Below are 27,289 nucleotides of genomic sequence, written 5' to 3' on the forward strand. Positions count from 1 at the left end.
ACCTTTAATGCAGTTGTAGATATCTACAATGTGAAATGTGGATATCTACAACTAAATTATGACTATCCATAATTCTGATTAGTTTGAAATATCTACAATTTAATTATTCCAATTCAAAATATCTTTATCTCCCCTTAACTAAAGGTATCTATAATCTCTTTTTGTTTAGAAATCTTAAATTTTATTTTAATTAGGTTTTTCGCCTGCCATGCGGAAGGCCCGAGTTTGATTGCCACCCAATGCCCAACCCCCAGCCATTGGATGCAGTGCTCTTCCCAAGCCCGGATAAAATTGGAGGTTTGCATCAGGAAGGGCATCCGGCATCAAACCTGTGTTAAGCTGTTCTGGTGACCCCTCCAGGGGAGCAGCTAAAGGGCCAACAACAAAAACAACTAGTCAAAACTATATTTTAGATATCTTAAACTAGTCAAAACTAAATTTGCATTTATATTTAGGCCTACATTACATCATATTATATTTTTTTGTGCTAACACTTTTCAAATTATTTGTTTGCTGGGCAAGTATCCATTGGGAAGCCTTGTATAAGCTACATCATGCACAACATGCACAGCGTTCGATTGGAATGACGTCATGAATTTTAAATCGGTGCACAACAGTGTGCGTGACGTGAGCGCGTCAGAGGGAAGATGACGCGCTCACGAGAGAGGGAGAGACTGGAATGCCTGTTGTGAAAACCCATGCGATTGGTTGTTGACATGTCAATCAAGCTGTGCCTCAACAAATTATTTTTAAACCCGAGGGGAACTGTACAGGTTTAACGTTTATTATTGTTTAAAGAAAATACGTATTTAGTATTATTGGTTGTTTAACTATGCAGTATTTACAATGACTGAGCGTTTTATTGTGATTTTAGGTTAAAATATAACATGAAATACAGCTGAGAGTTGACTCTCGGACCCACCCCTCAGGTGGCTACGTCACTCAGGTGTGTCATTGTTTGGAGTTGAATTCGGAAGGTGGACGCTTAGTATTGTTGACTCTTCAACCGCATTCACTAGACTTCAGTAAACCTTCTGGATTAAAGAAACAGACATTCGAGACCGCAGTTATCAGAAAGAAGCCGCTATGAGTAAAGTTGCAAAGTTGTTTAAAGGGACTTCGAGTTCCTCTGGAGGGAAATCGAGCTCATCTGGAAGTAAATCGAGCTCGAGCTCAAAGGGCAAGCATCGGTCGCGCGCAGGCCCGACGCCTCAGGAGGCCATTCACAAACTGCGCGAGACCGAGGAAATGCTTAGCAAGAAACAGGAATATCTCGAGAAGAAAATCGAGCAGGAAATAACAGTTGCTAAGAAGAACGGCACGAAAAACAAAAGAGGTATGCTTTAAATTGTGGATTCAGTAGTTGAAATGTGTGGTTACATGAAGCCTTAAGGTTATTCCTTCTTCACAGACAGACATGGGCCGAGCAAACCATCTGATCTATACAAACCTGTCAGACCTGTTTATCAAATATTCGAAGAAATAAAGAAGAATACATTTTACACAACAAAGAAATTGTTTTTTTTAAACTATGTTTAGTATGGTTAAGTTTATTTATTTAGTTATAGGTTACAGCTTGCCCTGCTAATGATGATGTAAACATAAACAAATAATAATGTCAATAAATAATCATAATAAATAATAAATAAAGTTTAACAGCTAAAGGATGACTCTAGGTAGCATTGTTTTCCACTGTTGACTAGTCCTCCAGCTTTTAAAAAAACTTTATCAACAACCAAAAATGTAATAATAATAATAATAATAAAAATAACCCTAACCATAACCCATTACAGATGAAATATATTTTGTATGTTAAAGGTACAAAAACGTACATTTTCAAGATTATTCTTTAAATAAAAGAATAGTTGTTTATTTACTAAAATGTTCTTCAATATTCTTTTGTTTAGGATAACCCGAGAAAATTAGGTGTATGTTTACATTTGCTGTATTTAAATGTACTGTCCAAGTTCTTTTTTTTTTTTTTGCACAGTTTTTTTGCTGTTATAATTTTTGTTTTGAGCAGCAGGTAGATAAAGGCATGAATGCAACACCATGCCATGAGACAGTTTTTTTCTGTCCCTCACTGTGCACGCCTACCTTCAGTTGCACCCAAAATATCTTGCTAGTTGAGAGTCTTTTCATTTTCCAACTCTAGCCACACCTTACATTGTGTCACTCTAATGGTGTAGTTTCAGCATTGGTTTAGCACAAGTGGATTTAATGTTGAGAAAGTACCTTCAGTTTTTATACCGTTCATGGCATTGGAAATGTGGAAGAGTAAGTTCCGTTGATTTGTTTTTAAAATATACAATGCCTTAATTTTAAAATTTGGAGCGCAACACACCAGGAAATACTTGCATTTACTGATTCTCCCTCTATCTCTTGCTCTCTCACTTACACACAGTCCTAAGCATTTTATTGGTTTCTTACTTTAAAAATATATAACAGATTTTTTTTCCGCATAACTACACATCTAATGTTGCTAATGGTGAAAGCAAAACAACAGTGACTGATCATATGCTATTATTATTTGATTAGTGTAAAGCCAAAGGACAACTGTCTTGTTTGACAGTGGCATGAAAAAAACCTTATTTAATTGACTCATCTTTCCTTTTTTTTTCACCAAGCTAAGCCAACAATAAAAGTTCCACCACACATTCACCACATAATATTTAGCCAGGTGCTGTTTCACTCACTGAGAGATGGGTGTTCAGAGGCAGTGGACATTGGCAATTTTATTTTTTTTATGATCTCAAGGTTTGCAAAAGTAAAATTTATGCCATGTCATCTTTCCATAGTTGTTGTTAACAATAATAATAATAATAATAATAATGTTGTTGTTATATAGTTGCACTTCAGGCTCTGAAGAGGAAGAAGCGTCTTGAGCAACAGCTGATTCAAATTGATGGGACGTTGTCCACCATTGAGTTTCAGCGGGAGGCCCTAGAAAATGCCAATACAAACACAGAGGTCCTGAAAAACATGAGCATGGCTGCCAAAGCTATCAAAGGAGTTCATGAGAAGATGTAAGGAACTTTCACTCACAGCATTGGGACATAAATGTTTCATATATAAGTAACTTGTGAATTGCAAGAAGCTGATTGTTTGTTAATTTATAATTCTTCAGGTCTTCCTGAAATAGTTTAAATTAGAAAAAAACAGCAATTGTTTTAAAGTGTTGGGCCACTACAAACTACCAAATCAGCTTAAAATAACCTTAAAATCAAAATTGTATATACACCAAAAGTGAGGTATACACCTTTTTTTTTTCTCTAAAAGATATCCTGGCAGTTGATGTTTTGAGGACAATGGGGTGGTGGGTAGATATGTCTAACGCATCACTCCAAAATCTCCTATTGGTGTAGAACTGTGGAGGCCTAATTTTTATCCTAATTAAACCATTAAGTAACCCCTAATACTGTGTGGATGGAGCAGGAGTTACAATGAAGGAGACTACTTTAATCAGGATATAAATGTTTTATTGTGGGATTAGGCAGGACTTTACTAATAAGTTTGCATTGATAACTTGACTCAACTATACCAACAAAATGCTCCTATTTTAGCAAAAAGCTACTATTTCTTTCCTTTGGTTTGTTTAAATTGATCTCCCGTTTGGATTAAACGAAGCAAAATTAACATAGACCAGTCTTTAACTGTAACATGGAGTGGATAGCTTGTTTAGCAAATTTGTACTTGACCACAGTGCATATCTGTGTAATTACAATCAGATATTTTTCATTCCTACATTCGACACAGATTATTCACCTTGAGCCTTTTTCTGTGTTTTTCAGAGACATGGGTAACATTGACTCTCTCATGGACGACATTACAGAACAGCAGCAAATAGCTCAGGAAATCAGCGAAGCTATTTCACAGCCTTTTGGTGATCAGTTTGATGAGGTAACACCAGCGATGTAGCTTATTGATTTAATTTATGTTAATTTATAATAGTCAAGTCGATTTCTCTTCTCATTTCACTCTGTCCTTGCATAGAAAACAGAATTTTGGTAGTATTATGCAATAGTGTAGAGTATAGTATTGCAATGTTCAAATGACAAAAATCTAACTTGACAAAAGAATAATTAAGGCATCCACGTAACATTCTATACTGTTGATACAATAAGGCTACATTCACATTAACGAACTGAAGTGACAAAATTTTTCCCCCCTGATTTTTAAGGCTGTCCGAATACACAAATCTAAAATGCTGAAAATGTTTAGTGTAGTGTTGCTCCTAGTGATGAATATCAAAGAAAATTACTGTATTAGAATTGTGGTAATTTTAAAAAAAAAGTAGATCCTAGTAAAGGTAAAAGATATTCATCAAACATCTCAACACTCAAGAGTTCCTAATGTGAAAAACTGTAAGGAGTAGTAAGGAGGACCTTTAAGAGCCAGACATAGGAACTAGACAAAATACTTGCATCCATATTTGCATACAATGCAATTCTGTCACTTACTTGGATTTGTCAGCAATCACAGTAAAGAGCCAAATCATTTTTCTCCAGTTACTTTTAAATAGAAAATTACTACAATGCTGAATAAACTCAAAATAAGTAAAAGCAAGTGAATGGTTTTGGTTAAAATTTGAAAAATAGGCCTGTTATTTTTATATAAAGGCTTATACCATAATTTTCTACTTACGCACTGGTCATGCATTTTTCATACCTGCACCTGACTCAACCTCGACCGACATGAACCGCTTAACTGGAACTGGCACCCACCCACTCGCAAAAACACAACGTAAAACAATGTAGTTTATTAGCATGAGACTGATAAATAGGACAGAGGAGCACAGAAGACAATGAAGGAGAACTTCACTTTTGCCCCCTGCTGTCAAGTGTGGGAGGATAAATAAATGCCTCTAAAATGCAGTAAAGTAAAAATAAAAATTATAAATTAATTGTTTCAGACTTTTCTTGCCAGAAGTGTAAGCGCAGTGTAAACAAAAGCTACAGATACCATTTAGAGAGAAAAGTGAGTCTCTAATAATAAATCGTTCAGCTAAAGATAGATAGTAATAGCATTGTTGAATTACACAAAGATAACTCAACTAACTAGTTTGATTTCTGTTTGTTTTGTTTGAATAAAATTCCTGTTACTGTTCCACTTTTCTGCTTATGGTATTCACAGGAATGAACCCAGTAGTGTATTACAGACTTTAAATACTTAAAATGCATGAACATAGATGCTGGTCTGTTTATTCCTTGTTATATAATAACTTTCTTATCTCCTGTGTTATCATGGAAATATTGATCAATTGGATGGCTAAAATTCAATAAAGCACATCCAGCCTTTACTGGCTAAAATCCACTACTGCTGGGGCAAGGAAAAAATATTATGTAGTTAATTGTCATAGAGTAAATATATTTTACTTTGAGACTAAACGTGTACAGTAATGCTTAAAAAAGAAGTATATGAACTGTTTTTCCTGTCTGCCTATCTTTAGGATGAGTTATTGGCTGAACTGGAAGAGCTAGAGCAGGAGGATCTTGAGGAAAGTATGAAAACCATGGGCGGGCTGCCCAGTGTACCAGCATCTAAACTGCCCAGCACAAGACCAAGTCATCGTACGAGTAAGAATCTTTGTTCTTTTAATCATGCACAACCATGCCAAAAGCATACTGAGAGTGTTACCAATGGAATCTTTTTTGCTTTTTAAAAATTTTTTATTCAACAGCAACTAAGAAAAGAGTGGAGGAAGAAGATGACATGAGGATGTTATCAGCCTGGGCTTCCTAGTCAACACTAAATACACCTACACAGACAAGTTTGTAAGAAACAGGCAAATCGTAAAAGGTTAAGGGACTACTAATGGAATAATTAAATAATGAAATTCCAAATTCCCAAATTTTGGGCATGTACTGTTTATTGTAAAATCGAAGTATCGGTTAACTGAAGGAATGTAGAGTAGCTTGTAAATAGCATGTGAATTAGATGTCTAGTGAATTCTTACTATCACATGTGGAAATGGGCTATAAATAAATGACATGTAAATATAATGAGACACCAGAATCTGTGTAACATGTAATTATTTAATTCAGATTTTTTGAAGTTATTTTATTTTGATCAAATTATTTTCTTGTTTATTTCAATAAAGTCCAGTTAAAAATTGTTTTAAACACTGCTTTCTTGTCTGTCATTAAACAAAAATACAATTTTCCCAAACTTTATTAATTTCAGTCCAAAATACTGTAAAGGTAATAGGGCCAGGGGTAGCTCAGTGGTTAAGGCATTGGACTACGGTTCAGAAGATCCCAGTTTCAATTTCCACAAGCACCAAGTTGCCACTGTTGGGCCCTTAACCCTCAACTGCTCAGATGTATAATGAGATTTAAAAAAAATGTAAGTCGCTCTGGATAAGAGCGTCTGCCAAATGCGTAAATGTAATTCAACTGAAAACAGTCACTCATCATTCCCAAACAGTTCATCATACCTAAATGATGAACTGAGACCTTGTTTACACAAATCATTATTGATTTCAAGTGGATTTCATTGCTATTAGCAGTGGTAGCATTGGAACTGGTGAGCCACACTTTCCCAGTTTTTACAAAGTAAAAAGGACAAAAGGTACATTGGCCAAAAAAAGCAGAACAAAACCGAAAAAACAAAATAATGAAACTGAAAACAAAATAACAAAAACAAAATAACAAAACTGATTAAATTGTCATTGTGTTTTTCGATTTGTTCATTTGTTTTCAGTTTTGTTAATTTGTTTTTGGTTTTCTTAATAAGTTTTTGTTTTATGGTTTTGAATTTACTCTGTTTTTTCTGGTTTGTTATTTTGTTTTCAGTAGTGTTATTTTGTTTTGCACTTCTTGGCCACCGTAAAAAATTCCAATAATTTTATATAACAGACATGTAAGTTTCAAAAAGTTTATACAGTGGTGTTTAAAATAATAGCAGTGTGTTGAAAAAAGTGAGTAAAGCTCCATATCCAAATAATAACTTTCAATTTAAATCACATAAATGCATTGGACACCCAGCACATTCTATTCTAAATCACAACATGAAGAACAATATGCTAAATATATTATTAGTTTAATGTAAGTGAAGAAAAACAAATATTAGTTTTTTTAAAAAAATAGCAGTGTGGAGTTCAATTGGAGAGGTCAATTATTTTTTGAAAAACAGGTGTAAAACAAGTTCTTATTATCTAAGGATAAATGCAGAAAAGGTTATCCTGTGCCTTTCTCTCTAAAAATCTGAGTAAAATGGGTTGTCCAGACATTGTTTAGAAGAACAGCATATTTGATTCAAAAGTTGATTAGCAATGGAAAAACATACAAAGAAGTAGAAGCAGAATATGATAGGCTGCTCTGCTGAAATAATACCGAATCATTTTTAAGCTTTAAAATGGAGACCAAAACCAGAAAGACGTGGTAGAAAACGGAAAACTACCATTCAAATGGATCGAAGAATAACAAAATTGTCTCAAAGAACATCTAAAGTTACCTGTTAGTACTGTTACTTTTAGGAGACGTTTATGTAAAGTCAAGCTATCAGCAAGAAGCCCCCGCAAAGTCCCATTTTTAGAAAAAAGACGTGCTGAAGAGGTTACAGTACGCTAAAGAACACATTGACTGGCCTAAAAATAAATGGTGCAATATTTTGTGGACTGATGAAAGCAAGATTGTTTGTGACTTTTTTCAACACACTGCTATTGTTTTGAACACCACTGTATGTGATTAAAAAAAAATCCACAGGAATTGAATTAAGCCGTGTCAATCTTGGTGTTTTTCTTACTGCTGTTAAGATACGCTAATAGCCTGCTCTGAGCATACAGTGCAATATTCCAAACCTCAAGAAATAACCAGTATTTCCTGCTTACTTATCAAGTAATTAAAAAAACAATATCACTGTCCACTCTAAAAAGCTTCTGGCAGACAACATTTGAGCCGTCACCGGGTGTCCTCATTTCTTTTGTATATTCTCATTCTCTTTCAGGTGGACGTTTTTAATTTGCTTTGTCAGGTTTGGGGTGTTACCTTATTAATTTAAATTTTTTTATTTTACCCTATGTCACATTCTGCTCCATCATTGTTTAGCCCAGTGACATAGTTGCAAACACTGGGAGTTGATCAGATGTTGATTTATGGTTTATGTAGTTGGCCCTCATCAAAGCTGGTTGGCGCAAATATAGTCGTGTGACACACTGTTGTAAATTTAGTCCAAAAAGGTCATTTGTGAATATCAATGTATATCACATCATGACATTCTCTATTTGTAAAGAGATTCTCATCCACTTACAGTACATGCACAAAGTTCATGCTCGTACAAAACAACATCGTACCGCTTTTTTTGTTTGTTTATTTGTTTGTTTGTTTTTTCCTGAATTAGATGTCAACTTCTAAGAATTATTTGGGTACATGGAATTATGGATAACCGAACTTTCCTATTAAATAAGGTCTAATGCCTTATGGAATTGTCTCCCTAGACAACTTTGTAATGTTTGATGGATAAATTGTAGATTATGACATTACCACTCCTTGACCAGACGTAGCTAGCTTAAAGTTAATGTTGCTTTTTGGGAAAGCAGTGCTGTCTGCAGATTCATGTGTAATGTTATGGCTGGTCTATGTGTACAACCAAAAAATAAATTAATAACTATATGTTTTATAACTCAAACTGCTAGCATTCCAGCGTGATGTAACAATCATCTGGCTGGGCTTTAGTAAGTTACTCCCCAACATTCTGTAATCAGATAAGATTACTGATACAAATGGAGCTGATAAGCTTGTGTGCTCGCTGTGGGAGGAGAATTTATAGTATATCGTGTATAAAATTGTTTTTTAATGCTTGGTTCTAATGACTATACTTTTTGTATCCCTATTTTTATATGCTTTGTGAGGTTTTTGTATGAAAAAATAATTGGCAGAAAGCTAAATAAATTAACGTGGCATTAGTAGTTGTGAAGTAGTTGTGTCACCAACCCAGGCACTTGAGACATACTGTAATGTACAGAAAAAACACAATATATAAGACAGGTGACACTTAACTAATCCCAGTAGCTAATTCTATTTCTAAACGCTTCTCATTGACTGAAACAGTCAATTCATTTTATGTACAGTTGCATTAGTGAATAAAGTAGTCTTTGAAAGACATTTGTTTTGGTTACAACAGCAGTGAAAAAAGGCAAGCTCTAGTCCACAGAGGAGGCCATCGACTAAACCGTAGGGGTTTAACTTAAGCTTCCCCCAGGAAGAACAGGAGGGGGGCGTCATTCTACAGAAGATTAACTTATGATTTTGCTCCTCATACTTGATCTCCATATTATTACTCTCCTTTTTTCTGTTTCTGCTTCCGTACTTCAATACGCTGAGCACTAACACAGGGAAGGAGTCTTGTAAATTAAGTAGAGATAATGATTGGTTTATGTAAATTGATGGACTGTTCCTATTTAAATGAGTTTGACAATAAAAACATGACTTTAAACTAATGACACATTTCATTACTGTTTTAAATAAATTGATATCGGTTCCCATGCTGAGGTGGCATCCTATCATAGTACCATGCTGGAATTCATTGAGCTCCTGAGAGCGACCCATTCTTTCACAAAGGATCTATGTATATACAGTACTGTATATACAGCTCTGACCACTGCAGAATAATCTCTTTCTTATGTTTTCTTTCTTACAGATGCATGTATTTGGTGAGATGAACAGGTTTGTTTTATTTTTCGTGAACTGCTGATATATTTTGAATTGAGGATTTATTTCTCCTGAATTCAAAATATAACTATTTTCATTTAGAGTGTATATTTAAAGGAAATGACAAAACATTGCAACATCAAAATAACACTTTGTAACTTGGTAACTTTATACCATTTTTGGCAAAAAGTAAACAGCTCAGCTTTGCTTAATTTTTCTGACCATCCATTATATTGTGGCGTTTTTACGCCCGAAAGGATGGTGGAGAGACGAGTTATTAATTTGCTGCCCAATGCAAATGGCTGGGAGTATTTTATTGACTCACACAAGGTAACCAGCAGCATAACAACACACACACATCACACATATCCTGGCTGAAGCCACCAAACCAAACACCCTTCCCCAACAGGGTGAACACATAACAGCCCCCCCCGCAAAGCATGATGGTTCCCAAGCGAAACCCCGCCCCCGTCACACTGCCCCCACCCGAGCTGTGACCGTCCCCGGTCACCATGGCTCAGTCCAACAGACGTGACGGTGGTCGGCGCCGGCGTTGGGAACGCCGGAGTCTGGTTGCGGAGGAAGAGGGCCCGTCGCCCTCCTCCTGAGGCGGACTGGCCTCCACAGCATTCGACGATGCCCTGGCGTGGGGCTGATAAGGAGCCAGACGATCCCGGTGGAGCACGACCAGTCGCGACCGCCCCGCCAACCGCACCCGGTAGACCACGTCAGAGAGCTGTGCGACGACCGTGCAGGGGCCCACCCAGTGCGACATAAGCTTAGGTGAGAGCCCCCTTTTCCTTCCGGGGGAATACACCCAAACTTGCTCCCCAGCAGCAAAGTCTCGCCCCCGGCTGTGCGTATCGTACACACGGCGCTGCTTAACCCCGGCGTCCGCCAAGTGTCTACGCGCCAGTTCGTGGACACGGAACAGTTTGTCTTTTAATAAACAAAAATACTCCACACCTGGTTTCGTGGGTAAATCCACTTGTGGGGGGGACCCGAACACTAGATCCACAGGCGTGCGTAACTCGCGACCGAACATCAACGCAGCTGGCGTCAGCTGCGAGGACTCCTGCACCGCTGTACGATACGCCCAAAGCACGAGAGGCAAATGCTCGTCCCAATCTTTTTGCCGGTCGCTGGTAAGCACGGCGAGTTGGGTGGTGAGTGTTCGGTTGAACCGTTCCACGAGGCCGTCACTTTGTGGATGCAGGGGCGTGGTGCGGGTCTTTTTTACTCCGAGGCGCTCGCACACCGCCGCAAACACCTCCGCCTCGAAGTTACGCCCCTGATCGCTGTGCAACTGCTCCGGGACGCCGAATCGACTGAACACCTCGTCCACCAGCACTCGAGCCGTGGTGGAAGCGCTCTGATCTGGAACAGCGAACGCCTCCGGCCACTTCGTAAAATAATCCATGGCCACCAGCACGTAACGATTCCCGCGATCAGAGACGGGAAACGGCCCCAGAATGTCCACGCCCATACGTTCCATGGGCGCCCCCACCCGAAAGTCTTGCAAGGGTGCTCGTGAGCGCTGGGTAGGGCCCTTCTTTGCCGTGCAGACATCGCATCTGTGAACAAAAAGTTCGCTGTCAGTATGACAACCCGGCCAGTAGAACCGAGCACGCAACCGCCGCAGTGTCTTAGTTACCCCAAAGTGTCCCGAACCTGCGTGCCCATGAACCATCCCCAGCACACATGCCCGCAAAGTCCGCGGCACCAGCAGCTGAAAAGATTCGCCAGCGCCACACGGCCGTTCCCACTGGCGGTAGAGTAAGCCCCCCCGCAACGCTAGTCGGGGAAACTGCGAGTGGAGAGCTTTTTCTTCTGGACCCAGGTGGGCAATGGCGGCATAATCCGGTCTCTGGCCCGCGTTAACCCAACCTAATACCCGCTGCAGCGCCGGGTCCTTCTCCTGTTCGACCATTAGCTGCTCGCAGTCCATCTGTGGCACAGGCGAAACGACCACCGGCGATGGTTTAGGTGCCGCAGTGACTCGGCTGCACGCCGGCTCGGACGGCCGATTACCGACGGGGGCTTCGGAAGACTGCGCAGGGAGAATGTTCTGGTTCACGGGGGTCGGGGTGTGTTCGCTGTCGTGACCACCCACACGCTCTTCAGCCCGCTCGCAGTGTCGACAACGTTCCTTGCTACACGGCCGGCGGGATAAAGCGTCCGCGTTACCATGCAGTTTCCCAGCTCGGTGCTGGACGGTAAAGTCATAGTCCTGCAACCGCTCTAACCAGCGCGCCAACTGCCCCTCGGGCTCTTTAAAACTAAGTAGCCACACCAGCGAAGCGTGATCGGTCCGCAGCGAGAAGGATTGCCCGTATAAATATGGCCTAAAATGTTTTAGAGCCGCGACGACCGCTAGCAGCTCGCGCCGCGTGACGCAGTAATTCTTCTCCGGTCCAGACAACGCGCGGCTGAAGTAAGCGACAACACGCTCTTCGCCCCCGGCAACCTGAGACAGGACGGCTCCCAGCCCTACATCGCTCGCGTCCGTGTCGAGAATAAACGTACGAGCTATATCAGGATACTCGAGAACGGGCGACGTAACCAGAGCTTCCCGTAACCGAGTAAACGCACGCGCGTGCTCCCTGTCCCAGCGAAACGGCTGGTTCTTTCTCGTGAGCGCGTGCAGCGGGCTGGCAATCGTAGCAAAGTCCCTCACGAACCGGCGATAGTACGACGCTAACCCGAGAAAAGTGCGCAGCTGCGACACATTTGACGGCTCAGGCCAATTCCGTACCGCGGCAATTTTGGCTGGATCGGTGGCAATCCCTCGAGCGCTAATGACGTGTCCCAGAAAGACAGTTTCTTGCCGTAACAACTGGCACTTTTTGGGATTGAGCCGCAAATTCGCCCGCCGGATAGCTAGAAACACCTCCCGTAGGTTAGCTAGCGCGACCGCAAAATCCTTGCCGTGCACCAATAAATCGTCTAAGTAGACGACACAACGGTTGCGAGGGATCTCGGCCAATACTCTCTCCATCAACCGTTCGAACGTAGCGGGAGCGTTGCAGAGGCCGAACGGCATGCGCCGAAATTGCCATAGCCCTTGTCCGATAGAAAACGCGGTTTTGGGTCGTGCTTCCGGGGCGAGCTCTACTTGCCAGTACCCGCTACGCAAATCCAACGAGCTAAACCACGCCGAGCCCGCAACGTGTTCCAACGCATCATCTATTCGCGGCAACGGATAAGAATCTTTACGCGTCACCTCGTTTAACCGCCGGTAGTCCACACAAAACCGCCACGATTCGTCCTTTTTACGCACGAGTACAACGGGTGAAGACCACGGTCCGGATGCTGGCTCTATGACGCCCGAGTCGGCCATCTCACGCAGCTGCTGCTCGGCTATAGCTCGTTTAGCTAACGGGAGGCGTCTCGGATGTAACCGAACAGGAGCTGCGTTACCTGTATCGATGTGGTGCTGCACCAGATCGGTATGCGTGCACTCGCGCTCATCCACTGCGAAAATATCTGCGAACTCGTGCAAAAGGGACTTCACAGCGTCGGTCTGCGTCTGATTTAGCCCCACACTGCTACGCTGCATCAGCTCGGCCATTATTCTCGCTCGGACAGCTACCGGATGTTTACACGGCGCGTCCACCGGAAGTTCCGCCCCCTTGGTGCGTGCTACTAACCCGTCCGGCTGCGCTTTGGGCACTAGCAACCTAGCTAAGCCGAAACTACCACGCAGAGTCCCGTCCGCGAGATTTAGTACCGCACCCCACCTTTCCAAAATGTCTAATCCCAAGATACAATCATCCTCTATATCCGCCACAAAGAATGGGTGAAAAAGAATGATTGCACCTACTTGTAATCGCACTGTGCGACAGGCCCGTATCCTCAGATAACTCCCCGACACGGTGCGAATGTTCACGGCCGGGTCCGGCAGCACACGACCGCGCTCTCCATGCTCCAACAATCCCCCGCGCAGCAGCGAAACTGTAGAGCCGGTGTCCACGAGCGCCCGCAGCGAAACGTTGTCCAGGCCGCAGTCCACATAGACCCCGGCGCGATTTCCGACACGTCCCGACCGGAAGTTAAATCCGGCAGTTGGGGAAACAAAGATGGCTGTGGGAGGCGGTTTCCCCTCGGCGCCCCCCGAAGCTAGTTTAACGGCTGCTGGGGTACGCTGTCCTCCGGCCGGAGAACGTTGCAGCGGTGGTCTGGCGGTCCCTGGCCTCGGCGTCGTCCCGGAAACTCGGAGGCTGGGTCGAGGCCCAGCCGTGACGGGTAGCCCTGTCCCCGGCTAGGTTCACCTACCCAGCGGCCGCGAGCCACCGAAGATCGCTCGGCTCTCTCGCCGCGGTGTTCCCCCAAGATGGGCTCGGCGCGCTCGGCCTCACGCAGCGCCTCGGACAGGGACGCCGGTGCCGCTAACCGGAGGTGCTCGCGAAGCCGGTACGGCCGGACTCCCCGAAGGAACGCGCGACGAGCTAGCTCCTCCTGCTGGCCGTGTCCGAAATCCGGATAGCCCTGGCGCGCGAGAGATCGCAGGTCCATGGCGAACGCCCCTAGTGGCTCAGAGGCGCTCCGCACGCGGGTTGCCAACTCCTCGCCCGCGGCCTCGTTACGATCCCCTGCGCCGAAGCGGAAACAGAGCGACTGCTGCAGCTTCACCCAATCCCCCCGCTCATCAGCCCGGAGATCTTGCAACGCCCGCAGCGCGTCACCCTCCAACGAGAGAGCCACCCGGACAGCTGTTTCCGCCGGGGACCAGCCCGCGAATTTGGCGGCTAGCTCTACCTGGGCGATGAACGCGTGGGGGTCGCCGGCGCCGTTGTAGGCCGGCAGGCGTAGCTGCAGGTCGCTTCGCTGGCGGACGGAACACGGAGCTGTAGCTTGCTCCGGCGTCGGCGCCATGTCACTGGAGGAATCCGCTCCGAGGTCTAATGCTGGAACCTGGAACGCGCCGCTCCGCTCCGGTCGCCGCTCCTTGCCCGCGCTGGCCCCGTCAGGGAGGGTCTTCTTCCTCAGCTGCTCCGCCACTCGGCGGCCTCTTTGGATCCTCCGGATTTCCTCCGGGGTGCGCTCTAACTCGCGACTCTCCATCCCACTTCTGACACCAATTGTGGCGTTTTTACGCCCGAAAGGATGGTGGAGAGACGAGTTATTAATTTGCTGCCCAATGCAAATGGCTGGGAGTATTTTATTGACTCACACAAGGTAACCAGCAGCATAACAACACACACACATCACACATATCCTGGCTGAAGCCACCAAACCAAACACCCTTCCCCAACAGGGTGAACACATAACAGCCCCCCCCGCAAAGCATGATGGTTCCCAAGCGAAACCCCGCCCCCGTCACAATATATATATGAGATGTTTGAATGAGTTCTATCAGTCTGTTGTATCCCGTGTGATTTTGGTCTGAATGTGAGAGATGCCAATAGGCTTAATAAGCTTCTCAGTAAAGCAGACTCGATTGTGGGAATCAGACAGGACTCACTAGAGACAGTAATGAATCAAAGGCCACTTAAAAAATATATAGACAATGACTTTGACCCACTCTGTGTTTTCTTAACAAATCCATTAGGTGCTCAGTATAGAAAAAAGACACATACACCACATACAACCTTATTGTCCTGCATAAAGCAAAGAAGCAATTAATGAGATTGCCGAAATGGTTGAAATTGGGCTAAGAATTGTCCACCACATTGTTAAATATCGATGAATCATCAGCTTCACAGAAAAAAATTGTTGTTGTTGTTTGGAATCGCCACAGTGGACTATCCAGTCCGCATACAACGCATACAACTTGACACAGGTGATGCCATGACACAGGAAGCACTTGAAGTGATGCACCATCATGTATAGTGCCCACTGTACAAGCCTCTGAAGGCAGTGTTATGATTTGGGATTGCTTCAGGTGGTCTGGTCTAGACCAATTCAATGGGTTTTTTCCATATGTCATGGGCATATTCATTAGGCTCAAAATAAAAAATTAATAAATAAATAAAAGTAACACTAAAGGCAGTCCAAGAAAATATAAGTGTATTCATTTTTTTATGTGAAATAACTTTCATTCGAAACAGACTACTCCTGTTCATTCTTCGTCTATTGCTTAATGACACACTAATTACATGCTACTGCATCTATGGTATTATAAAGCTTTAAATATATTATTATTAAGCCTATTATGATGCAAATTACTATTATTATATACTACTATCATATTAATAAATATTATATACATTTTACTAAAGTCAACATATGTACACTTGCTAAGATGATTTTCATTTATTTGGCAGGCAGCTGTAGCCACTACATGCAGTACCGGTCCCAAGTCCAGTTAAAATAGGGGGGTTGCATCAGACAGGGCATCTGTAAAGCCTCTGCCAATTTGTTGTGCAGATTGATTGTCTGCTGAGACGACCCCTCAACAGGAGCAGCTGAAAGACAACAACAGTTTGCACCAAACAAGCCACAACCTTAACCGTACATGTTACTGTATGTAAAAGTTTCCTGGAATTTCCAAGAGACATTAGATTTCTATGATGCTCTCCAGAAAGCAGCACGGTGGCTTAGTTTTTAGCACTGTTGCCTTGCATCTCTAGGGTGAGGGTTTGATTCCCACCTTGGGGCTGTGCACATGGAGTTGGCATGTTCTCCCTGTGCTTTCCTCTGGGGTTTCTTCCCACAGTCAAGAGACATGCATATTAGGCTAACTGGCATTCCCAAACTGACCTTAATGTGTGTGTGTGTGTGTGTGTGTGCCCTGCGATGGATACATCCTGGGATAGGCCCCAGGCCCCTGTAACCCTGTTCAGGAAAAGTGGTATAAAAGATGCATGAATTAATTAATATTTGGTCTTAAATTCTTTATGATGGACACTCATCTTAATCATATTACAATGGACAAACAGTTCGGATAAACACTGCTAACATAAGCTATTTAAAAACAGAAACGCATTGCAGCCCATAATACAAGTGCAAGTAGCTGACTGATGATGTCTAATATAATGTAATGCAGTAAAAGAACACGTGACTTAACATTTTGCACGGTCCGAACACGTGTACAAATGTGCGCCTGCGCAGTGCAATGTAAGCGGAGGGCGCGGAGTCGAGCTACGCAGGCTGCGTGACGTCGAACACATCTCATGTTCTCTCGGCGGCGTGTGGGCGTGGTTAATGGATAAACCACGCCTACATAGTTACACGTTTCGTCAACCAATGAACCAGGAAATCCTTCTGTACAGAATAAAGAAACGATTAACTTAAAGAGCTTGAACAATATCATGGCGTCTAACAAATCAACAGAACTACATGGTAAGTGCTAAAGGTACTGCCTTAATAATGTAATCCAATGTAGGTGTTAAATCTAAGACTTTTTTTTTTACTTCGCTGTTTGACACGAGTTTGACACCGTCACTGACATTTCTGACACTTTTGCACAGACCTTACTTAACTGGCTAATAAACACTGTTTCGAGATTTTATTATTTATTTTTTAAGGTAGTAAGTGAGATATCTGATATCTTTAAGTCAGACTTACGAGTTACTGAAGCTAATTAAATATTTACCATCATCCAGAAACCTAACCCATTTACAGTGTATATAATCTCCCTATGGCGTGGCACAGCCCTCCTGCCAGGTAAGGTTTTACATCTAGCCTTTACATATGGTTTATTTAGAAATCGGGCCGGGATTTTATTTATTTTATTTGTATTTTTTTGTGCCGATGTCATCAGAGAATGTATTTCTTCACAGTTTCCTCCTAGCTGATGGGAAATGACGCCTGTGAATGTAGTTTCCCAATCTTATGATAAATCTGTAAAAGAATTCTGTCTCACATGATCCTTGAAAGAGTTTGGCTGATTTTCACTAATAGTGTTTTTAATATAATACACAATCCATACCAAAAATATTAGAATCTTTACTAATTTATTGACCTATATTTTAGCTGTGTACATTTAAATGACGTTAACATGTATGGAATTTGGTAGACACCCAAGAGCAACTTACATTTTTTATCTCATTTCACATCTGAGCAGTTAAGGAGGCTCGGTTGTTCGCACTGTCGCCTTGGGTCTGTGTGCATGGAGTTTGCATGTTCTCCCCGTGCTTGGTGGTTTCTTCCGTCTACTCCGTTTTCCTCCCACAGTCCAAAGACATGCAGATTATTTTAATTGGCGTAGTGTGTGAATGAGTGTGTGATTGTGAATACTGTATGTGTGTGTGCCCTGTGATGGATTGGCACCCCGTCCAGGGTGTACCCCGCCTTGCGTCCTAAGTCTCCTGAGATGGGCTCCAGGTTCCCGTGACCCTGTATACAGGATAAAGAGGTATAGACGATGAGTGAGTGTGAGCAGTTGAGGAGTGTGAGCAGTGGCAACATGATAGTGGTAGTGGGGTTTGAACTTGCAACCTTCCGATCAGCAGTCCAAAATCTTAACCACTGAGCCACCACTAAGCTTTCCCTGGTGTACCACACTATGTTAGAGTTCAAATTAAATCCTTAATATGAGCTTAAAGTCCAGGCTTCAACCTGAGTTTACAGTATCTACATCCAGATCAGCTGGACAGTGTAGGAATTACAGCACTTTATACATCCCTTTTAAGCGACTAAAAGTAATTGGACAGCTGACTTGACTTCACCAAGGGATGTGTTGTTTAGGCAATATCCCAAATATCACTCTGATTGGTTATTCAGAAGAAAGACTGCTTTTGTCTGAATAATCAATTAGAGTGATATTTTCAAGAAGACCAAAAAGCACAAAAGAGCCCCAAAAAACAACTCTGGTGCATAACAGATGATTTCTTTCCTTGGTGGACGAAAAAAAAACCTTTCCCAAATCAGGAACATCCTGTCGGAAGTAGGCATATTGGTATGATCAAGTCAATTAAAAGGAAAAATCAAACGATCAAAGAATAAATAGAGCAGATCAGATTAGACTTTTCTGAACTGTTTTTATGGCTCCTGTGGACGGATGAGACAAAAATCGACTGTTCTATAGTGGTTTTACATCTTACTTGTCATGGTAGCTCCAAAAGGGAAGTAGACCTCAGCACTGCAAATGACATGTCCCTGATCATGTACACCGGACTGCCTTAAATTATTGAAATGCAAGTTGAGAATACTGACATGAGTTTCTGTATGGCCCTTTTAAATGTAGTGTGAACATTTTAAGGCATACAAATAATAAACCCAGGATAATTTGAATTAATTTTTAGACGTCAAAATTGATCAAAAGTCTTGTAAATGGGGGAAAGGTCTTATAGGGTCCTGTATCTATTATTTATTCAATTCCAAGTTGGTATTAGTATAGTACAGGACCAGTCAGAGGTTTTGGACACACCTTCTAATTCAATGCTTTTTGTTTATTGATTTATTTATTTTTTCCATTCCACAACAATACTAAAGATTTCAAAACTATAAAATGTCATATGGAATTATGTAAATAAGTAGCAACAACAAAAATTATAACAGTCAGCTTTTATTTTAAGACACGACTGTCAGCCTTTCTGGACTAGTCTTTGCAAGTAACGGTATTGTGTCAAGTGCATTTGCAAACAACATCAAGCACCATGATAAAACTGGACCTCCTGAAGACCTTCCCGGGAAGGCAAGATCCAAACTCTGCTGCAAAGGAGGAGTTCATTTAGAGTTACCAGCCTCAGAAATCACCAATTAACAACCAGCACCTCAGATCAGAGCCGTGATAAAGGCTTTACAAAGCATACATAGCAGATACTGTACATCTCAATATCATTTTATATTTCAATGTGTATTTTATAGTAATGATGTACAATTACACAATTAACATATTTACATAATATTTTTCATTTTAAATGCAGCTGTGTCGTCTGTGCAGAGGAAAATAGGTTGGTAAAATATGATTCAGGGTTCAGATGTTAGACGTGGTGGAACAAAAGCGATGCAAACCTAGGGCTGGGCAATTAATCGAATCAGAACCTATAATCGATAAAATTTTCCCAGGTCAATTATTTCAATAACTTTGAAAACACTACCGTGTGTGGAGTCACGTGACCCCGCTCCGTTACATTATTCTGCCGACATGTCGAGCATGGAGAGCTTAAACACTGAGACAACTGAGCAACAAGAGCAAAAATCTCTCACTTGTAATATGTGAGCATATTTATAAAACTTGTCAGTGAACTATAAGGGCAAATAAATAAACAAACAAATAAATAAATAAAATAATCGTTCATTAATCGTAATCGAGTTAAAATGTTAAATTAATCGAGATTTTGATTTTAGGCCAAATCGACCAGCCCTATACAAACCACTAGAAGAAAGAATTTGAACGAAAAGTAGAGGTAATGTACATTTTGAAAAAGCCGTACCTAGCCTGTGGTGAATCATTCTTAGCTCAGAGGTATTGACATCATAATGACATGGTTGTTGTTGCTACTGTCATTAAACTTTTTTTTTTCGGGCCACTAATTAGCCACACCTAATTTGTTGTTACACCTAAAAATGTTGCCCTTCTTCATTGTCTTTGACCAGAGCACTGGTTTTGACTTAATATTTTGATAGTTTTTTTAAAACCTGGTCCAACAACAACCCAACCGAAGTGTATAAAATACATCTAATAAACTTATTAGCATGTCTAATTTTGACTAATTCCCATTCCGCTGTGGCATGGAAGAGAGTAGCAGTAGAAGATTCACAATGTGAACACAATGTTATGTTTATGTCATTTTCATTTGCAAGCAACAATAAAAAAAAAGTTTTTTTTCTTTATTTTTCCTTACAGGAACTAATAATTTAGATCATGAAGAGGACAAAAAAAAAAACGCGTCCAACCATCTCTCCGAGCTGCGTCTTATCCTTCTGGGCTGGCGGTGGCCTGGGAAAAGCCTGACCGGAAACACTATCCTGGGTTACGAAGAGTTTCGGCTGGAGCGAGCAGCTGAATTCTCTGTGAAGCGTGATGCAGAGCGGCTCGGTCGCAAGCTGACTGTCGTGGACACACCAGGCTGGTTTTCAGCTCAGACTACTCCAGCTGCTTATCAACAGGAGATGACCCGCAGCCTGTCGATGTGCCCGCCGGGGCCGCACGCTTTCTTGCTCGTCGTGCCTGTGGGCATGTTCACGGACACTGACAGAACGAGAATCGAGGAGAACCTGGTGCTGTTTGGTGAGGCCGTGTGGAGGCACACCATAGTGGTATTCACATGGGCCGAGGTGCTGAAGAACATGCCGATCGAGAGACACATCCGGCGCCAAGGTAGTGCACTGCAGTGGGTGCTGGACAAGTGCAAGAAGAGATACCATGTCATCAACAATGATGCTTTTGGAGAGCACACGCAAGTCCCTCAGCTGATTGAGAAGTTGGAGAAGATGGTAGCTGAGGAGGGAGGGTACTTTAAACCCATGACAGAAGAGGAGAAAGCAAAGATTCAGGTTACGGTTGCGGCTACTGATGAGAACTCAAACCCGAATGAGGTGAAAGAGAAGCGTGAGCTTGGAGCCAGGCCCAAACAGAACTGTTCCTTTAGCTCAGTGCAGTCTGTTGATGCAGAGAGTCCACACAGTAAGTTTAATGCCTTTTATTTCGGTACTTGGGCCGATCCCTTTTACAAACGACCACATCCCTCAAGTGTGATATCGGGTTTATATGTTTCACAAACACAATATATTATTAAAATTTCAAACAATGATTTAACCAGTAATGTGGCTACGCCAACACATATTTCTCTGTTACTGTGAGCGACCAACATATAGTGACTGACAATTTTTAAAAATTCTTTCCTGTAAACAATCCTGTGACTCTCGGGCCTCTGAGTGGTGCAGTGGTAAAGCACTCGCGCCATCATACGAAGATCGAGTTTGATTCCCGGGTGATGCTGTAACCTCTCGCAGCCGGAGGTTTAAAGGAAACATGTGATAGTCTTCAGCCCTGACTGAATTGTAGCATTAGCTTAATGTGGGAGCGCCCCTAGTGACAGGGAGGAATTGGACATGACTAAATAAGGGAGAAAAAAAAGTTAATAAAAAAAAATTAATCTCATTTTATATTTTCACTTATTTTGCTTTACAATATCAGCTAAATTGTGGGTCCTGGGGTTGAATCCCAAACAGGCTAAAAGCCGTGCCTCCGAGTGGTGCAGTGGTAAAGTGCTCGCCCTATCATCCAGAGAGCGCGAGTTCGATTACTGGGTGATGCTGTAACCTCTCGCAGCCGGAGGTCTAGAGGGAGCTGATTGGCTGAGCTTTCTCAGAGGGGAGGGATGAGAGGTACTTAGTGCTCCCACATTACTTATGGCTCTACAGCCAATCAGGCGCGTCTGTGAGCTCATGCAAGCGGAAGGTGCGGATAGCGCTGTCCTCTGAGTGTCACAGTGTTTTTTTAAGATGACCCAATGCTATCAGATATGTTTTCTTGCTGAAAGTGCATGTTAAAAATATAGAGCTCTTTTTCCTCAGAATGGTGCATCGTACAGACGTACTTTCACCCATGCTGGAGTCTGACAATTACTGTAGTGTAATTAACAGTTGCAAAACAACTTGGTTTATAGTCTATAGTTGAACGGCCCAGCCCGTGCTGTTGCCGTTATGCCGTACATTATCACCACTCCTGGAATGCCTCTCATCCAATTAGATTGCTTGACCCAAATAAATTATTGTATAATTAATATTATATGAAAAGTCTTGAAAGCGCCTATTTCTTAGACCTCTAATTTCAAATCTTTTTCTTTTGTGTTTTTTTCCTACAGATTTGATGGAAGAAATGTCTGATTGAGAAAAAAGAGATCAGAGAATTTATGCTGCTTCGTTACATTCCTTGATCTGAGGTCATTTGGTGAATATCTGCAGCTACAGGAAACGACTATTTATTTAAAAACAAGTTATGAATTTAATTTACGGATGTGCTGTATATCTTTTAAAAATTTAGACACCCCTTATCAATTGAGCTACACTAGTTATAGTTAAGTCATGAAAGTTAGTTTGTTACTCATTTTGTATTGTTGTTAATTTTTTTAAACTTCTGCATTAGTAAATCAGTGTCATATCAAAATATAGAATAAATATTGTTAGCGCAACATTCATAACCTAGATGCATAGCCCAATGTTATAATGTTTTTTTTTTCTTTTTAAAACTTTTTTTTCTTCTTTTAAATAATTTACTTGTGCCTGAACTGAAATCAACAATGACCACCAACGGGTGACAGATTATTGATTTGTGTCCGTCTCTTTTAAAATTGTTACTGTTGTAAATCTTTATTCAGCAAAATATTTTTTGTTGTTGTTTATTTTGTAGATGAAGTCACTGCATACATTCCTGTACCTTTTATTACTGTATGTACAACATGCTTTTAGAGAACACTTTTAAATGAATGAAGTAGAAACATTGTTTCTTTGATTGTTGTATTTAAGAACGGTTATTTAACTCTCACCCTTTAAGTGGATCTTTTGCTTTTATACTGTACACTGGACAATGGAAACGCTTGCACCAAGATGCACAATGAAACAACTTAACAGCTACACCTAACTGCAAAGTTTTGTTTGAACAAGTTAAACACTATTTTTTTCTCAAGGCAGAAAATAACACTGTACCACAGTGTAATACCGTCATGAAGGGCTTTGATCATTTTATGGAGCACAAAAAAAAAGGAAATTGACAGTGTAGTCACATCCATGACATTAAACAGATTGTTCCAGTTCTTCCATAAAACTTGGACATTGGAGCCATTTGGAGTATATTTAAATATATCGATCCATAGTTAAATAAATTAAAATAGGTTGAAGCAGGTTTCATAATTACTAACTCTGTGTGCTGTAGTTTTGCACTTAGTTTCGAAATTTCAATTAATTCAAATTCCAGACAAGAACTGCTTCAATTAAAGGTTAAATGTACATTTTTTATGTAAAATAAAGCCTATTGTATTACAGACTTTTTCTATATTCTTCTTTGTCTTTCGGCTGTTCCCTTTTTCTCACACCAACTAACTTCATGTCTTCTTTCACTGCATCCATAAATCTCCTCTTTGGTCTTCCTCTAGACCTCCTGCCTGGCAGTTCCAACCTCAGCATCCTTCTACCGATATATTCACCATCTCTCCTCTGAACATGTCCAAACCACCTCAATCTGGCCTCTCTGACACACTCTAACATACATCTTTGCCACTTCAGACTTCCTCATACCGTACCACGGCTCCTCTCTCACCCCCCTGTCATACGCGTTCTCTAAATCTACAAAGGCACAATTTAACTTCCTATTACATTATCTGTACTTCTCCATCAGCATCGAATACTCATGCCTCTTTTGTAAGAAGGTATTTACTGTAGCCATTTCCATCCTCTTTGCAAAGTCCACCACCATCTGTCCTTCTACATTCCTGTCCTGAAGACCAAACCTGCCCATCACATTTTCATCACTTCTGTTCCCTTCCCCAACATGTCCATTGAAGTCTGCACCAATCACCACTCTTTCACCTCTGGGGATGCTCTGCATTACTTCATCTAACTCACTCCAGAATTTCTCTTTCTCTTTTAACTCACATCCTACCTGTGGGGCATAACCACTAACAACATTGAACATTATCCCTTCAATTTTCAGCTTCATAATCATCACCCTACCTAATGCTCTTTTCACCTCCAGAAAATTCCTCACAGAGTCTTTTTTTTAGAATAACTTCTTTTCTTATCCACCCCGTAATAAAAAAGACTTGAAGACTACTCCTAAGCTTTCTCCTGGTCTCCTGGTCGCACAGTATATCCAACTTACTTCTCTGTATCATTGCTTTACCTTCCCTGTTATAATTTCAGCGTTCATTGTCACTTTTAAACTCTTGCCTTTTCTCTTCTCTCTCTCTCTGCCTACGAACATGCCCTCCTCTTCTCCTTTTTCGACCAACAGTAGCTCAATTTCCACCGGCACCCTGTAGGTCAACAGCACTCGGGCATCTGATCTGGTATGGAAATCATGTTATGATTTGCATGATTGATTCAGCAAATGTTTTATGCCGTATGCCCCTTCCTGCCACAACCTCCTGCATTTATCCAGACTTGGGACTGGCACAAGAAGAGACTGAATTGTGCCCCCCTGTGGTTGCATTACAGACTTTTTCTATATACTGTACATGTAATTCCTTCATTTTAGTAATTAAATAAAACAAATGTCAAAAATTGTCTTTTTCAAATCAAGCTAAATATAATTTTAAAAATATTATATTTTATAATCCATTATTTGAAAGTGATTCTGCTAAGCTGCTTTGCGACGATGATATTTTAAAAAGCGTCATATAAATAAAACGGAATTGATTTTATTAAAAAAATAATCAACACTGATTTTAAAAGTGTTTTAAGCATCATGTTTAATCAGTGGAATGGCTGTGTTTTTTTTTTTTTTATTTAAAAGGATTTTTAAATTGCTGCAGATAGGTGGAGGCAAATATCCCATTAATGTTTTGCATGAAACTGTAACTGGGTGTTCCTACTTTTTAGGATGTTAAACATATTGCATCTAAAGTGCTGCTATATAGATCTCTCAATTAAAACAATTTACTCATGCACTCACTCATTGTCTATACTGCTTTATCCTGTATACAAGGTCACGGGGGACCTGGAGCCTATCCCAGGAGACCCAGGGCACAAGGCGGGGTTCACCCTGGACAGAGTGCCAAACCATTACAGGGCACACATAGTATTCTTCTTCACAGATTAGAAAATGTAGTAGGAATTAAGGGTACAGCCCTCTCCTGGCTCAGATCCTATCTGACCCATCGTTATCAGTATGTAGACTTAAATGGTGATTATTCTGAATGTTCTCTAGTGGAGTTTGGTGTTCCACAGGCTTCAGTTTTAGGCCCACTGCTTTTTTCCCTTTACATGCTTCCTCTGGGCAACATAATTCGTAAGCATGGTATTAGTTTTCACTGTTATGCTGACGACACACAGTTATATGTCTCAGCAAAACCTGATGAGATAAACCAGCTTAATAAAGTTAAGCAATGTGTGCATGACATAAGAAATTAGCTGCTAAATAACTTCCTTCTGCTTAATCCAGATAAGACAGAAGTTCTAGTCATAGGACCGCATACAGCTAGAAGTAAGATTCTAGATCACTCTGTAACTTTAGATGGCTTTTCTGTTCCATTGAGTGCAACAGTAAAAGACCTTGGTGTGATTATAGACTCCAGCCTTTCATTTGAAGCTCATGTAGATAATATTACCAGGATAGCATTTTTTCACCTCAGAAATATTGCCAAGATAAGAAATATATTGTCGCTAAACGATGCAGAAAAACTAGTTCATGCTTTTATTACCTCTAGGTTGGACTATTGTAATGCCTTACTGTCTGGTTGTTCAACTAGGTGCATAAATAAGCTTCAGCTACTCCAGAATGCAGCAGCGAGAGTCCTCACTAGAACCAGAAGATATGAGCACATCACCCCTATCTTATCTTCACTTCATTGGCTCCTTGTGAAATTTCACATTGATTTTAAAATACTACTCTTGACATATAAAGCATTAAATGGTCTCGCACCGCAGTACCTGAGCGAACTGCTAGTGTCTTACGATCCGCCACGCCTACTTCGATCAAAGGATGCAGGCTGCTTGTCAGTACCGCGTATTATGAAAACTACAGCTGGGGGCAGAGCTTTTTCTTACAAAGCCCCAAAGTTATGGAATAGTCTTCCAAATAGTGTTCGGGACTCAAACACAGTCTCAGTGTTTAAGTCCAGGCTAAAAACCTATTTATTTAATCAAGTATTTTTATAAATAAGTAAACTGGTATGTTTGGATGCTGTCCTCCCCACTCTCATTGATCACTCAGGTTTGTTGACGGTGAGGTGATTGTTTGCTTTACATCTCAGGGAGCCCTTATGTCTGTGTTTCCTTCTGGCTCTCCCTTTTAGTTATGCTGTCATAGTTAGTCCTGCCGGGGTCTCTGCTTGCACTCTACAGTAAATATACATTTACATTATACATTATGTGACTGTGACCATACCTAACTGTTATCTCTCCTCTTCTTCTCTCTTTCCCGCTCTTTCTCTTTCCTCTCTCCTCCTGTCTCCCCCTTTCACGCTTTCTCTCTCTCTGTCGTGCTACACATGTCGTTCCCGAGCTGCCAGTGATCCAGACTCCCTCTGCCCTCCGGACCTGTCTGACCCATCCTGGTGCCCCGCTTCTGGTTGGAGATCTTGTCACATGGATGCCCCGTGTGTCTCTTTGGGATGTGTCTCGTGCCTGGGGATGGTTCTTTTTACCTAGAAGACGATTCTGGCCTTGACTGGTGTTGGCAGCTGTTTCTCTAAGGACTTGACAGTTCGATAGTTCATACAAGTCTACCTGAGTTTTCAATAACTAACTGGACTCCATATTAACATCAATTAACATCAACTGTTATGCTGAACTGCCTGCCAACTAACACACAGTATGAATGCAGATCAATTCCTGCTCTCTGTTTCACCCAGATGAGGATGGGTACCCTGTTGAGTCTGGTTCCTCTCAATTTTCAATTCAATTCAATTAAATTTTATTTGTATATCGCTTTTAGCAATTTTCATTGCCGCAAAGCAGCTTTACACAGTCAAAAAAAATTAAGGTCAAGGTTACCTCTCAAGGTTTCTTCCTATTACTATCTCAGGGAGTTTTTCCTTGCCACTGTTGCCCACAGCTTGCTCACCAGGGACTATCTGACCATTTTGATT

At 41.5% G+C, this 27,289-nt stretch overlaps 2 protein-coding genes across 2 annotated transcripts; both read left to right on the forward strand.

Moving 5' to 3' along the window:
• Window positions 1-943: 943 nt before the first annotated feature.
• LOC128514272 (charged multivesicular body protein 4c-like) lies at window positions 944-6,122 on the forward strand. The gene is made up of 5 exons (XM_053488045.1): window positions 944-1,336; window positions 2,849-3,026; window positions 3,792-3,900; window positions 5,450-5,576; window positions 5,681-6,122. The coding sequence occupies exons 1-5, from the start codon at window positions 1,087-1,089 to the stop codon at window positions 5,740-5,742; spliced, it is 726 nt and encodes a 241-aa protein (XP_053344020.1). The 5' UTR covers window positions 944-1,086; the 3' UTR covers window positions 5,743-6,122.
• A 10,684-nt stretch (window positions 6,123-16,806) lies between these two features.
• Window positions 16,807-23,525, forward strand: LOC128513888 (GTPase IMAP family member 9). Its single transcript, XM_053487441.1, has 3 exons — window positions 16,807-16,934; window positions 20,386-21,165; window positions 22,349-23,525. The coding sequence occupies exons 1-3, from the start codon at window positions 16,904-16,906 to the stop codon at window positions 22,372-22,374; spliced, it is 837 nt and encodes a 278-aa protein (XP_053343416.1). The 5' UTR covers window positions 16,807-16,903; the 3' UTR covers window positions 22,375-23,525.
• The last annotated feature ends 3,764 nt before the right edge of the window (window positions 23,526-27,289 follow it).

Source organism: Clarias gariepinus, chromosome 26 (genome assembly GCF_024256425.1).
Source record: "Clarias gariepinus isolate MV-2021 ecotype Netherlands chromosome 26, CGAR_prim_01v2, whole genome shotgun sequence".
In the NCBI taxonomy this organism is placed as follows: domain Eukaryota; kingdom Metazoa; phylum Chordata; class Actinopteri; order Siluriformes; family Clariidae; genus Clarias; species Clarias gariepinus.

Bases quoted from the DNA above. Each gene is read 5' to 3' on its own strand.
- LOC128514272 (XM_053488045.1), top strand. From the start codon at position 1,087: ATGAGTAAAGTTGCAAAGTTGTTTAAAGGGACTTCGAGTTCCTCTGGA. The intron at 1,337-2,848 runs GTATGCTTTAAA...GTTGTTATATAG, and splicing joins CGGCACGAAAAACAAAAGAG to TTGCACTTCAGGCTCTGAAG. The intron at 3,901-5,449 runs GTAACACCAGCG...GCCTATCTTTAG, and splicing joins TTGGTGATCAGTTTGATGAG to GATGAGTTATTGGCTGAACT.
- LOC128513888 (XM_053487441.1), top strand. From the start codon at position 16,904: ATGGCGTCTAACAAATCAACAGAACTACATG. The intron at 16,935-20,385 runs GTAAGTGCTAAA...TTTTCCTTACAG, and splicing joins CAAATCAACAGAACTACATG to GAACTAATAATTTAGATCAT. The intron at 21,166-22,348 runs GTAAGTTTAATG...TTTTTCCTACAG, and splicing joins TGATGCAGAGAGTCCACACA to ATTTGATGGAAGAAATGTCT.